Here is a 12667-nt window from a genome sequence, read left to right as displayed (position 1 = left end):
TGCCTGGGTGGCTCAGTTGGTTAAGCGACTGCCTTCGGCTCAGGTCATGATCCTGGAGTCCCGGGATCGAGTCCCGCATCAGGCTCCCTGCTCGGCAGGGAGTCTGCTTCTCCCTCTGACCCTCCTCCCTCTCATGCTCTCTGTCTCTCATTCTCTCTCTCTCAAATAAATAAATAAAATCTTTAAAAAAAAAAAAAAAGAATTTCGATTTTATTCTAGTGAAACTGGTGGTTTAAAACAGGGCAGTTAACATGGTCTCATTTATATTTCTGTAATTTGGGGGCTAGGAACTTAGCCTTTCTATGCCCCAGTTTCACCATTTAGATTGGGAATAAAAATAGACCCTATCTTGTAGGTTGCTGTGAGGATGGGAAGAATTAGTATGATAGTCTTAGAACACTTCCTGGCACATGGTAAGTGGTCAACACAAGTGTGTTACTACATTTTTTTTTTTTTTAAGATTTTATTTATTTATTTGAGAGAGAGAGAATGAGAGACAGCACGAGAGGGAAGAGGGTCAGAGGGAGAAGCAGACCCCCCGCTGAGCAGGGAGCCCGATGCGGGACTCGATCCCGGGACTCCAGGATCATGACCTGAGCCGAAGGCAGTCGCTTAACCAACTGAGCCACCCAGGCGCCCCCTTTTTTTTTTTTTTTTTTTTAAAGATTTTATTTATGTGTGTTACTACATTTTAAAAAGATCACTCTGGCTCTTGTGTAGAGAATGGATAGGAGGGGGACAAGAATGGATGTGTAGAGACCAGTTAGGAAGCTGTTGATTGATTCAGGCAAGAGATGGTGATGGTTTAGGTTTGAATGGTGGTGGTAGAGATGGGGAGAAGTGGATAGATTGAGGTGATGATTTGAAGAGAGACTGATACAGATTTCCTCAGAGACCGGATATGGGCCATAAGAAGAAGGGAAGGAAACAAGAATAATGTCTAAGGTTTGGGTTTGAGCACCTGAGTACCATTTTCTGAAATGAAGATGGCCAAGGAGGATTGGACTGCCAGGAGGGCCAAGCAAGTCAAGAGTTCAGTTTTGGAGATGTGAACTTTGAGATCTCCAACTGGAGCTGCCAAGTAGGTACATGTGTCTGCAGCTTGAGAGAGAGCTGGACTAGAGCAATAAATTTGGGAGGCATTAGCATATACGTAGTAGCTGGTGAGAAGATACATGGGGAGAGGTGAAAGGGGCCAAGCTCAGGCCCTGGGGCATGTCACCATTAGGGGGTTAGAAAAGGAGGAGTCAGCAAGGGAGACTAAGGAGAGAGCATCTGTGAGTTAGAAATAAAAACACAAAAAGAATGTGCTTCTAGAAGGTTGGCGTGGTCTGCTGTGATCAGTACTGCTGAGGCCAGGAAAGCAGAAAGGGCTATGACTATTAGATTTGTTCAGACTCCTTTCAGATATCACATGGAGATATTAAAAAGGCCTTTGGGATCAGGAATTCTGGAAAGGAACCAAGGTTTGAGGCAGTGCGGTGGGAGCCGTTTGTACAAATGGTACTTAAATCCCCCGGGACTGGATGGAGGTCATCAGGGAGAAAGAGTATCTGGAAAAGAAGAGAGCTGAGATCCAAGTCCTAAGCTGATGCAGGGTTTCAGGACCAGGTGAGGCTAGGAGAGCCCTTAGGGCAGAACAGTGGTTCCACTTCCAAGGGGCGCAGAAAGATCAGTTTTGGAGAAAGCAGATCAGGGGATAGGGTCCTTTATCATATCATTCCAGCATTACTGTAGTAGCATCATCCCTGGTCTCTGTCTTTTTCTTGTGTTTCTCCTGCACAGTAAGTTACCTGCCCACTCTCACTAAATGAGTTCCCAGAGTACCAGTTTCTTTACGTATAAGGTCTGAAGCCTTAAAAGAGCTTGCTGCATTCTAGAAATTGGTGATAAGTTATAAGTCACTGAAGCAAAGATTGAATAGCAGGACATAGCCAAAAATGAGGCTGAAAAGAAACCGAGACCATTTGGTAAAGGCCTTGAATGACAGGTGAAGGAACTGGGATTTGACTTCTATCTTACAAGGGAATAAGGAGACAGTATGGATAGAAACCAGTTTTGAGTGCCCTCCATAGTTAATAACTATATAAGGTTGAAATTATTAGGTCTCACTTAAAAAGAGCACAGTTGCTCTAGGGGTCCTGCTGAGGAATGAGGGAACACTTAGAACTTAGTAGGGAATTTAAGCTGGAATGTTTTTAAGCGGGAAATGACATAATTGGGGCGGTCATAAGCTCATTCTGGAAGCAGTGCGGCGGATGGGTTGCGGTGGCTGAGGTTGGCAGCAGGGAGATCAGTGGGGAGGCAGTTATGGCTATGGGGGTGGTGTACTAGGAAACAGATTTGAGAAACAGAATGGAGTGGACTGGTTGGATGTGGTGGATTTTGAAGGAGAGGGAAAAGCCAAGAATCATACCAAGATTTCTAGTTTGGGAGTCTGATCGAATGGTATTACCGTTAATGGAGATCAGGGAATTAAAACTGTGTAGTGGCCAAGAATAAGACAGTAGGAAGTGGTGAGCATTGTAGCAGCTGCAAGTTCTTGTCCCACTTAAGATAGGAATTCAGAGGGGCGCTTGGGTGGCTCAGTCATGCCTTCGGCTCAGGTCATGATCCCAGGGTCCTGGGATCGAGCCCTGCATCCGGCTCTCTGCTCCGCGGGAAGCCTGCTTCTCCCTCTCCCACTCCCCCTTGCTTGTGTTCCCTCTCTTGCTGTGTGTCTCTCTGTCAAATAAGTAAATAAAATCTTAAAAAAAAAAAAAAAAGATAGGAATTCAGATTTGAAAAGAACAACTCACTGACCAAACAGAACACATCTGTGGGCTGTGTTTGGCTGGAGGGTCAGTGGTTTACATCTCTTGATGGAACCAGAGATGTGGGTGATAGGCATTCTAAGCAAAGGGAGTTATGTAAGGGCAAGGAAGCCGTGAAGGGCAGCCAGGGAACCAGCACAGGAAATGTGGTGTGAGATCCGATCTTGGAGAGATTTGTACTTAGCCTGAGGTACTTGTAGGGTCATAAGGAATTGGTGACAGATTCCAAGCAAGGAAATACCTGTCTAGGACTTTCTCTTCACCATGCCAAATGGACTTTTCTGCTTCTACCTCATGTCTTTCGATATCTCTTCAAGATGTTGTTGTCCACATTTCAGAGCCGACAAAGCAAAGTCCAGAGACCTTATATCAGCGGGTCACTTGGAGGTTAATTAGTGGCACATATGGGGCCTGCACCAAGGTCTCCTGATTCACAGCTTTGGTCTTCCAGTCAATGGTCTGATATTTATTTGGAGCCTCCTACACTTGAGGTATTGTAGGAGAACTTTGGGATTTGGAAGGGGTAATCAGGGAAGTGTTGAGTAAAATTTGGAGGGAGCCTTAGATCATTTCTTCCTGCTTTCTCCTTTTGGGGTTCCAGGAGGAGGGGCAGGTTCTGGGGCTCAGTGTGGAAAGGACCGGCCTAGGCTTCTCCATGCAGAGAATGGCAGAGATTGGATTCAAACCCAGGACCCCCCTGCCTTCCCTGTGAGCTTTGTGTTACACCTTGCTGGGTACCCAGGTTGCTTGCTGAGGCTACCGTGAAGCTACTGTAGGCCAGGGTGAGCCCTGGGAGGCTGCTTGTTGTTCAGATGGGTCTTCAGAATATGGTGCAGTGGGTATGAGGATGGCAGGGCTCCATTCTGTGTGGAAATGAGAGAGCAGGAGGCCCTGACTCGTGTGCGGTCTGACTCTGGCAGAGGAGTGAGCTCCGTGGTACGCCGTTGTGTTCATCGAGCTACTGGCCATGAGTTTGCGGTGAAGATCATGGAGGTGACAGCTGAGCGACTGAGTCCTGAACAGCTAGAGGAGGTGCGAGAAGCCACGCGGCGAGAGACGCACATCCTTCGCCAGGTCGCCGGCCACCCCCACATCAGTGAGGCTGCATTCCCTGCTCCTGTTAGCTGACAGCCACCTCCTGCTGGCCCTGCCCACAGCCCAGTTCCCCCAACACTGCCTCCATGCCTCTGCTCCCTTTGTCATGGCTCCACTCCACCTCAAAATGTGGCCAGCCTTTGGGTCCCTACTGCCTCCTTTTGGTTCTCCTTCCTTCCCAGTAACAGCCCATTGCCACCTCGGGGTGGAAAGCCCCTTTAACATGCATCCGCTCCTTTCCATCTCCGTATCTCTGCCTTTCTGCCTCTTTCCCAGTCACTCTCATCGATTCCTACGAGTCTTCTAGCTTCATGTTCCTGGTGTTTGACCTGTGAGTATCTCCCTGCCCTGATCTGAGAAGCCTCCTCCTTCTCCCCTCCATGAGTGGCCCCAGCCTGACAGCACAGTGGGCTAAGACTACCCTGCTCACACCTTCCTGTGTGCCTGAGGCTCAGGCCCCTCTCCCTGGGTGCCCTGATGAGGCAAGTTCTTCCAGAGTGTTCATGACCAGCCAATTAAAAAGGGTTTTCATGACCCTCGGGGTCACTGTCCCAGTCCCCCATGGTTATAAGATTAGGAGGGAATACTGAAGAGCTGACCACTTATCAGCAGATTCTCGCTCCCTTGTCTCTTGCTGTTTAACACCTTACGTGGTGTTTGTCTCTGCCCATCAGTTCATTTCCTGGGTAGTCTGAATCCGAGTGTGAGATGTTCTACAATATAACGTAAACCAGTGCAAAGGTACTTCAAAAGAGAATGGTTTGAATAGCAAATATTTAAGAGACCCCTAGAAAAATTTCACAAAGTCTGCATACAGAATGACCCTCTGCAAAAGTTGGGGGTGGGGGTAGGAAGTGTCTGTCACGTCATCATGCAACTTTGCAGAACAATTATATGCCCCCAAACAACACCTGCTTTCAAGGATTGTAGAGTTGCAATTATAAACTCAGTTTTTAAAGACAAGATAAAAATAAAGTCCTATTCAACTTTTTTGCTGTTATTAACTGTGAAATTTTGGTCCATGGTCTAAATAGATTCACTTTAAAAGGCCCTCTTTGAATATAATTAGTCTCAGATAATGAGGACCTCTTATAAATTATTGTTCCAAGAAGGCACGTATTTTGCTAACATAGCACCCTCCCGGCAGAGTGCCTATATTTTGACTGCCAACCCCCTGGGCCAAACTGCCCCTGGCATCCAGTTCACTCTTGGAGCACTCTAATCGCTCAAGAAAAAACAAAGAGGACTCTCTCTTCACCGGTCTCTTCCATGGTATTTTCTGTGAGCACTGGCTTATTTTCTCAGCCCCCATGTAAGGTACACCTACCTCCCAACCCCTCCTATCCCTTAGGATGCGGAAGGGAGAGCTGTTTGACTATCTCACAGAGAAGGTGGCCCTCTCAGAAAAGGAAACCAGGTAACGACTGAGCCTGCAGCCCGTGGGGTGATGAGGGGGCGGGGCGGGGTAGGGAGAAGCAAAGGAGGAGACTGCGCCTCCCCCAGGTCCATCATGAGGTCTCTGCTGGAAGCAGTGAGCTTTCTCCATGCCAACAACATTGTTCACCGAGACCTGAAGCCCGAGAATATTCTCCTAGATGACAATATGCAGATCCGACTTTCAGACTTTGGGTTCTCCTGCCACTTGGAACCTGGCGAGAAGCTTCGAGGTGAGGGGGCTTGGTGCCCTAAGAGGCTTGGGAGGGAAGGAGACCCAGGCCTGAGGCTGGTTAGCTGGGTCTGACAATCAAGTACCCAGGTACCAAGAAAAGGGGAGAAGTCAGTGAGCACTTGCCAGGTACCCTCTGGGTGCAAAGCCTCGTGTGCGTCTCAGAGTGGGCTTCCTGGTCTGGGCGGGGGAGGGGATAGAGGCAAGTGCGCAGGTCGTGGCACACAGCAGGCAGGGGACCATGCAAGGGGAAGCCAGGAGGGAGGAGCACCTGATTCAGCTGGAGGGCCCCACAGGGGACGGGGCTCCAGAGATGGGCCTGTCCCCTGAGGAAGATGGGGGAGAGGGGATAACAGGCCTCAGCTGTGTGTTTGGGTTTTGGTGCAGACAGGACTGCAGTGTGCTGCTTAGGTGCTAGGAAGAGCCCGCCGCGGCCAGACGGTGGTGCCCAGCTGCTGCACCCAGTGTTAATCCATTTGTTGTGACAGAAATATTTTTAGCGCACATGGAAAACTTCACAAAGTTTGTGGACTCCTCAGAGCTGTTAACATCCTACTTTCTCTCCCTCAGTGGCTTTGCGTTGTGCTATTAACAGCTAACGTTCACTGGCACCACACTAAGTCTTTATACAGCTGGGTTCTCTAGATCCTCTCGACAACTCTTTGAGATAGCGTCTGGATCACCATTTTATAAATGGGCTTAAAGAGATAAGGGGACTTGCCCACAGTCAGGTAGCTGGGACTTGAACTTGGACAGTCCGACTCGAGCTCATGTTCGTAACCTATGGACTTAACACGTTTGTCTTGCGGATGCTGTGCTTTGTTTCCCTTTGGGCTTCCCCATACACTTCTCCCCATTCTGGAACCATCTTTGCCCCTGCCCCACACCACCCTTGCCCTTGGCTTTAGGAATTCAGGTTTCCCTTTAAAGCTCCAGGTTGGGTTAGATCCCGTGCTTTCTCTTCTTGTATCTTCTCCCTTCAGGACACACCTTTTACTCTATTATTTCTTGTTTGCTTTCGGGTAGACAGTGTGGTAAGGGCACATCTAATTCACTGGCATCTAGTATGGTGCCTGCTACGTGGTGGGCATTCTTAAATACTTTTTATAGAAATGAATTTCCCGGGAGAGTCAGGCCTATTAAGGCCTATTAAGATTTCCTGGAAGTATGCCACAGTTCGGCAATTGCCGGGATGGAAGAATTGGTGCCTGAAGTGGTAGAAGCAGCTACAAATAACATGCTCGGATCAAGTCATGGAGGGCTCTGTGCTGCAGGAGCTGGACTTGAGCCTGAGGCCATATGGGGGGGGCGGGGTTGGCAGCCAGGGAAAGGTTTTAAATAAGGGACTTACCTAGTGTGTGCCTTAAGAAATCCCATATTCCCACTCATTCTCCTTGGGTTTGAGTGGTGATTCCACTACACAGAATAGCAATCATAGGAGGAGGAATCGATTTGGGCAGAAAGAAACAGAAAAGAGTGAAGATTTGTTTTCCGTGTGTATTATGTACGTAAAAATGTGACAAAAGGTTGTGTAAGGAGTGGGTGGGTGGGTTGGAGGTGGCAAAAGATACGGTGGGGTAGGACCTTGAAGTCAATCTCAAAATCAGGTTTTCCCAGGAAGGCCGCCGGGAACCTTGGGGCATACTTGAGTTGTTCAGCAGGGATAGGGGCTAGGTCAGCCCTTAGGGGAGGACGGGCAGGAACAGAATGGGAACACTTAACGGCCCTAGCAGGGTTGAGGCTCCAGCAGAGGTCTGGAGTTAGTTAGCTGGTGGCATCCATCAATCTCAGCCCTCTCTCCCCAGAGTTGTGTGGGACCCCAGGGTACCTAGCACCAGAGATCCTTAAATGCTCCATGGATGAAACCCACCCCGGCTACGGCAAGGAGGTCGACCTGTGAGTTTCTGGTCTCCCTACTTCCTTCCTCCTTTGTGTCCCGTCTTTCAACACGTCTGCCTGGCACCTAGTCCTGCCTGACTCCGCTCTCTTTCCCAGCTGGGCCTGTGGGGTGATTTTGTTTACACTCCTGGCTGGCTCACCACCATTCTGGCACCGACGCCAGATCCTGATGTTACGCATGATCATGGAGGGCCAGTACCAGTTTAGTTCGCCCGAGTGGGATGACCGTTCCAACACCGTCAAAGACCTGGTGAGCTGGGGCCATGAGAGGGCTAGGAAAGAGGTCCAAGAGCTGCCTCTCATACTCTGGGGTTTCCCCTAGATCTCAAAGCTGCTCCAGGTGGATCCTGAGGAGCGCCTGACAGCTGAGCAAGCCCTCCAGCACCCCTTCTTTGAGCGCTGTGAAGGCAGCCAACCCTGGAACCTCACCCCCCGCCAGCGGTTCCGGGTAAGCCTGAGAGCGTCAGGGTCTGGGCCTGCTCCTCTGTCCCGTAATCTTTCTCCTGTGGTGGCTGCTCCACTGGAGCTCACACTGCCCGCCACCCCCCCCTCAGGTGGCAGTGTGGACCGTGCTTGCTGCTGGACGAGTGGCCTTAAGCACCCAGCGTGTCCGGCCACTGACCAAGAGCGCACTGCTGAGGGACCCTTACGCGCTGCGGCCAGTGCGGCGCCTCATCGATAGCTGCGCCTTCCGGCTCTACGGGCACTGGGTGAAGAAAGGTGAGCAACAGAACCGAGCCGCCCTCTTCCAGCACCAGCCCCCTGGGCCTTTTCCCATCCTGGGCCCTGAAGAGGAGGGGGAACCAGCTGCTATCACCGAGGAGGACGCCATGCTGGCACTGGGCTAGCACTTCGGCCCCGGGGAACCCCACAGTGCAGGACTCTCCAGGAGGAGGATTTTTATCATTCCAGCCCTTCTGGGCTTTGGCCTCAGGCCCCCCCAGCCTGGCCAGGCCTACCACTGCTCATACTACCATAAAGACCAGCCGTGTACACCTGTCCCCACCAGCCAAGACTTTGGGATCGGAGCTGAGGGGGAAGGCAGCCACGCGCAACAGCATGCCTGGCCTTGTCAATGCTGCCTCTGCTGCATTTGCAATAAAATCTGCACTCCGGAGGGAGCCAGTGCCCGGAGTGTGGTGTCCGGCTTTGGCAGGGGAGCCCAGAAGGTGCTCGGGGCGGGGATGGGGCTGCCCTGCCCCGGGCCTTTATTGGGGAAAATGCTGGGGGTCACTTGGTCTTGTTCTTGCCTTTGCCAGAAGGTAGCTGGAAGGGCTGCTCTAGTGTGGTCAACTTGCTGCTGAGCCTTTCCTCGCTGGCCTGGAGCCGCTCCTCCATCAGCTGTTGGAGCTGCCTCAGCTCCTTGTTCATCTGGGTCCTGATGTAGGCTTGCAGGATGGAGACCTGGCCTGCCGGGGGCAGGGAACAAGGGGCAGGTGAGCAGAGATGCTGTGGGGCTACACAAGTGGCAGGGTAGCTTCAGTTCAGGAAAGGCCAGCCAACCCTTCTATGGAGAGAGGCGGGGGGGTGGACTGGCCAGGCTGGACTCTCTGGGTTGCTGATCAGCAGATAAGTGACTTTACACAGGTGATTTCATCTTTGCATACCTCGGTTTCCTCCTGTGTACAGTGTAGATAGTGATAGCACCTAGTGCCTAGGCCTGAAGGAAGATTAAATGTAAAATGCTTAAAACAGGGCCTGCCTGGCACCACGGTATTGCCAAATGTGCACTGGCTGTTACTGGTTTTTTAAGTTTTTTTAAAGATTATTAGAGAGAGTGCGTGCACGTGTGTATGAGCAGGAGGGACAGAAGGAGAGGGTGGGAGAATCTCAAGCAGACTCCGTGAGCTGTGAGCTCGTGACCAGAGCTGAAACCAAGAATCGGCTGCTTAACCCACTGCGCCACCCAGGTGCCCCCGTCATTGGTTTTATAATGATCCTTTCCTGGAGCTCCTGCTTCACCCCCAGCAGCTGCACTCTTATTACCTGTTTGTCACCTTGGACTTCTGCATAAGGAATCATTTGGAGAAAGGACACTGTGCCTAGAACAGACCTGAAGTCCTGATGTGGTCTAAACCCTTCATTTTATGCCTGCTCCAAGTCACGGGGGACCCTAACCCATCCTCACTTGGCTCTGGCTCTGGCTCTGGCAGGACCACTGTTTCTGGTTCCTCCTGTGGGGTGACTGCCTGTTCCTTCGCCTCCTCGCCGCCTTTCTCTGCAGGCCAGAAGCAGGAAGAGGCTTCAGCCCCAGCCCCAGCCCCGGCCCCGGCCCCAGCCCCGGCCCCAGCATTTTCCCTTACCTGTCTCATCTTCTGGCCAGAGCTTGGGTGGCTGTAGCCCCATGTAAGTCAAAGATAGATCCAGCCGCACCTGGAAAGAGGGAGGAGGAGAGAGGCTAAGAGGAGGACATCTGCACTGAATGAAAGGGGGAGATGAAGAGTGGCTTCCGTACCTGGGGTGTGAAGGCATATTTGTAGAGCTTGAAGTGGCGGAAGTAGGTGTTGACCACATAATCTGCCAGGGCCAGCAGCTGTTCCTCCCTAAAGAGGTTGATACTGAAGGGGGGCCGCTGTGGGGATGAGTGGGAGTTAGAGGACTGACCACCTCCAGGAACCCTGACCTTTTCTCCAAATGCCCAGCCATTTAGGAGCAGGGAGTACCCCCTGCAGCCTTCAGAGGAAGATGAGGGTGATGAGTATGAGAGAGGACAGGAGACTGGGCTAGACCTTATCTGTGGGAGACTGAAGATCCCATTTCAGGGGAACTGACCTTGACTCCATGGCAAAAAAGGACACTGGTGAAGTAGCGGTAACATTCCTCCATGTTGCCCAAGGGGGTTGCTGGGAGGGAAAGCAAGATGTGACAAGTGAGTCCCCTCCCGGATAATCATTCATTTCACTCACTCACCAGCTACTTACTGAGCATGAGCTTTGGAAATTAACAGATCTAAGTTTAAGTCCTTGTTTCATTAACTCACTCAACAGATAGTACTGCAATGCACTGTTCTAGGCACTGAACAAGACAGACAAGGTCCTGCCCTTAAGTGACATACAATAAAACAAGAAATATGTGATTTCAGCTCTTGTTAAACATTCTGCAGGAAATCAGTTCCAGGAATGAAGTGGGAGGTGGAGGAGGAGCGATTTCATTGAGCACTGTCTTTATATTTACGTGTATTACCTACAGTATTCCTCAGAACAATCTCATAAAGTTGGTGCTGTCACCACACAAGTTGTCACACACAAGTTACTGTGTGGGTGTCATTACAATAGTGCTTGTAATGACAGAACAAAGATTCCAGGTGGTAATCCATTACTTGCTTCCTGGGGTCACTTGTGCCATCCCAGCCTCCACTGTCCCCTGGGCTCAAACCCTTTGGTAGCCGCCTCCTCTCACCAACACAGGCCTTGTGAAGATCTTGGAGCAGGGCACAAGCTGTCGATGTCTGTTCCAGTGAGAAGCCGTGCTGGCGGCAGAAGAGGAGTGCGTGGGAGAAGAGGTCCAGGGTGATGGCATCCCGCAGGCTTTGCTCAGGACAGCTTAGCCCCAAAAGCTCAGCTAGCACCCTTGGGAAGGACACAGGAAGGCAGGCCTGAGCCAGCCCCCCTTTACCACCCCACACTGGTGCACCACGTGCTCTGGAGCCGGGCATTCCTTCCTTTCCCGCCCAGCCCCCTTAGTCTTCCCCGGGAGCCAGCTCTTCTGCTCTTCCCTGTCCCACCCCCATACTCCCTCATCTCCTCAGTGTTGGCTGTCTTCTCCAGCCTGTGCATGGAATGGATGTCCAGATACTTCCTGTCATAAGAAAAGAGGAGAAAAGGTGTTGGTGGCCATCAGGCATTAGTCTCATGAGAAGGCTGTGATGGCTAGAGCACCGGACTGGGAACCAGGAGACCTGAGTTTGAGGGTTAGCCCTTCCACTACCTTCTCTGGGCAAGTCACTTCCTCTCTGGGTGTAACTTTCTCCATCTTTAAATAAGGGATATGGCTTAAAGGAACTCTCACGATCCTCTTCATTTATAAAGCTGAGGATTAGGAAACTTGAGTTCTTGTCTCTGCCACTCCCCATGTGGCTTCAGTGTCTCCGTTTATACAATGCTCCATAGCAGTCGATATTGCATTTACATTCTTAGTCTTCTTCCCACCCTCCCTCTTTGGACTGGGGAGGCAGGAAACCCCAAGATTCTTCACACTCACCACATGCAGATCCGGGGTTGGGGCAACGGGGGCTGCGGAGAGAAAACGGAATGGGCAGGCGGAGCTGTGCCATCCCTGGCCCCAGTCCCTGACCCATCCGGAATCTCCAGCTGGCCTGAGAACCCGCTAACTTGCCTTGTCGTTTTAAGGATTATGTACGAGCAACACTGGCAGGCTAGGCTTCAATAGGCCCTAAGTACTATTCATGAGCATTTAACAATCGGAGTCACACACCCCTGCCTCTTCACCAAGGCACCCAGGAAATGTCTTGAACGTTAATAAACATAACGACGGGTGACGCCCTGCCGGGGAGCCCTTTTATAAACAGTCATGAGCGGACCACTCTGTCCCGCCCTCACCGGGAACAGGTTGGCTGCAGGATCTTCATCCGCTTCTATCAAGGCCGCGGTTCTGGACTCGGTCCGCACACCTGTTACCATCCGCGTGACGGACCCATCCACTGAGCTAAGGTCCTTCTGGTGTTCCCGCTGCAGTTCTGAGGGCTGTTCAAGCTCCGACTGTATCTTCAGTGCCATGAATTGGCTGGACTTCTGGCGGATCATCTCGTCGCTCTTCCTAGCCACGGCTCACCACAGGCTGTGCCCCTCCTGGGTCCTGGGAATGTCGGTTCTTGGGCCTCGACTGTCAAGCCCTCCCTCCAGCGACGCTTCAGCCAATCTACGCCGCAGAGAGGCCTCGTGCAGCCAATCCGCGGGGGGCGTCTCCCTCCGTCTCAACGGCGACCGTTGCTAAGGGACCTCGTGGAGGGAGGGAACAAGTGTAGGACGCTCGCCAATCAGTGAGAAGAGAATGCGCATGCGCAGTAAGCTTCAAGTACCGCCCCCGTGCCGTCGTTTCAGAGTGGCTAACAGGAGGCAGGCGATTCCCTCAGGGCTGGAGGATGTGAGTGTGGTGTCAGTTGCCACGGGAACTGTCTGCTGGCCAATCACCGAGAGAAAGAGGTGGTGTTCAGGAAGAAACCAAACGGGGCCCG

At 51.5% G+C, this 12667-nt stretch overlaps 2 protein-coding genes across 5 annotated transcripts in view; one reads left to right on the top strand and one right to left on the bottom strand.

The window, feature by feature from the left end:
* Positions 1–8607, top strand: part of PHKG2 (phosphorylase kinase catalytic subunit gamma 2) — an 11025-nt gene extending 2418 nt beyond the window's left edge. For both annotated transcript variants that reach the window (XM_081819702.1, XM_081819701.1), the window contains exons 3-10: positions 3734–3909; positions 4185–4239; positions 5260–5325; positions 5412–5575; positions 7380–7470; positions 7570–7723; positions 7796–7921; positions 8028–8607. In XM_081819702.1, the coding sequence (XP_081675828.1) occupies positions 3734–3909; positions 4185–4239; positions 5260–5325; positions 5412–5575; positions 7380–7470; positions 7570–7723; positions 7796–7921; positions 8028–8321 (1126 nt within the window). In that variant the 3' untranslated portion in view covers positions 8322–8607. The remainder of the gene's footprint in view (positions 1–3733; positions 3910–4184; positions 4240–5259; positions 5326–5411; positions 5576–7379; positions 7471–7569; positions 7724–7795; positions 7922–8027) is intronic.
* CFAP119 (cilia and flagella associated protein 119) lies at positions 7052–12407 on the bottom strand. 3 transcript variants are annotated; one of them, XM_006751052.3, is made up of 9 exons: positions 12033–12398; positions 11674–11705; positions 11206–11271; positions 10873–11042; positions 10246–10316; positions 9929–10045; positions 9777–9846; positions 9602–9691; positions 7052–8882 (listed from the first exon to the last, which is right to left on the bottom strand). In XM_006751052.3, the coding sequence occupies exons 1-9, from the start codon at positions 12234–12236 to the stop codon at positions 8704–8706; spliced, it is 999 nt and encodes a 332-aa protein (XP_006751115.1). In that variant the 5' UTR covers positions 12237–12398; the 3' UTR covers positions 7052–8703. The 3 variants fall into 3 exon arrangements, with proteins under 3 accessions (XP_006751115.1, XP_030878222.1, XP_081675830.1); XM_081819704.1 differs by lacking the exon at positions 7052–8882 and adding an exon at positions 8940–9133 and having other exon boundaries at positions 12033–12407; XM_031022362.2 differs by lacking the exon at positions 9602–9691 and having other exon boundaries at positions 12033–12401.
* Between the last annotated feature and the right edge of the window lie 260 nt (positions 12408–12667).

Source organism: Leptonychotes weddellii, chromosome 5 (assembly GCF_054177405.1).
Source record: "Leptonychotes weddellii isolate Sample4059 chromosome 5, ASM5417740v2, whole genome shotgun sequence".
NCBI classification, from domain to species: Eukaryota; Metazoa; Chordata; class Mammalia; order Carnivora; family Phocidae; genus Leptonychotes; species Leptonychotes weddellii.
The sequence above is the reverse complement of the archived record's forward strand: the minus strand, read 5'-3'. Positions and strand labels throughout refer to the sequence as shown.

Excerpts from the sequence above, each read along its gene's own strand:
- CFAP119 (XM_006751052.3), bottom strand. The coding sequence starts at position 12,236 with ATGATCCGCCAGAAGTCCAGCCAATTCATGGCACTGAAGATACAGTCG. Across the intron at positions 11,706-12,032 it reads CTGCAGCCAACCTGTTCCCG|CCCCCGTTGCCCCAACCCCG; the intron begins GTGAGGGCGGGA and ends TTCTCTCCGCAG. Across the intron at positions 8,883-9,601 it reads AGAGCCAGAGCCAGAGCCAA|GCCAGGTCTCCATCCTGCAA; the intron begins GTGAGGATGGGT and ends TGCCCCCGGCAG.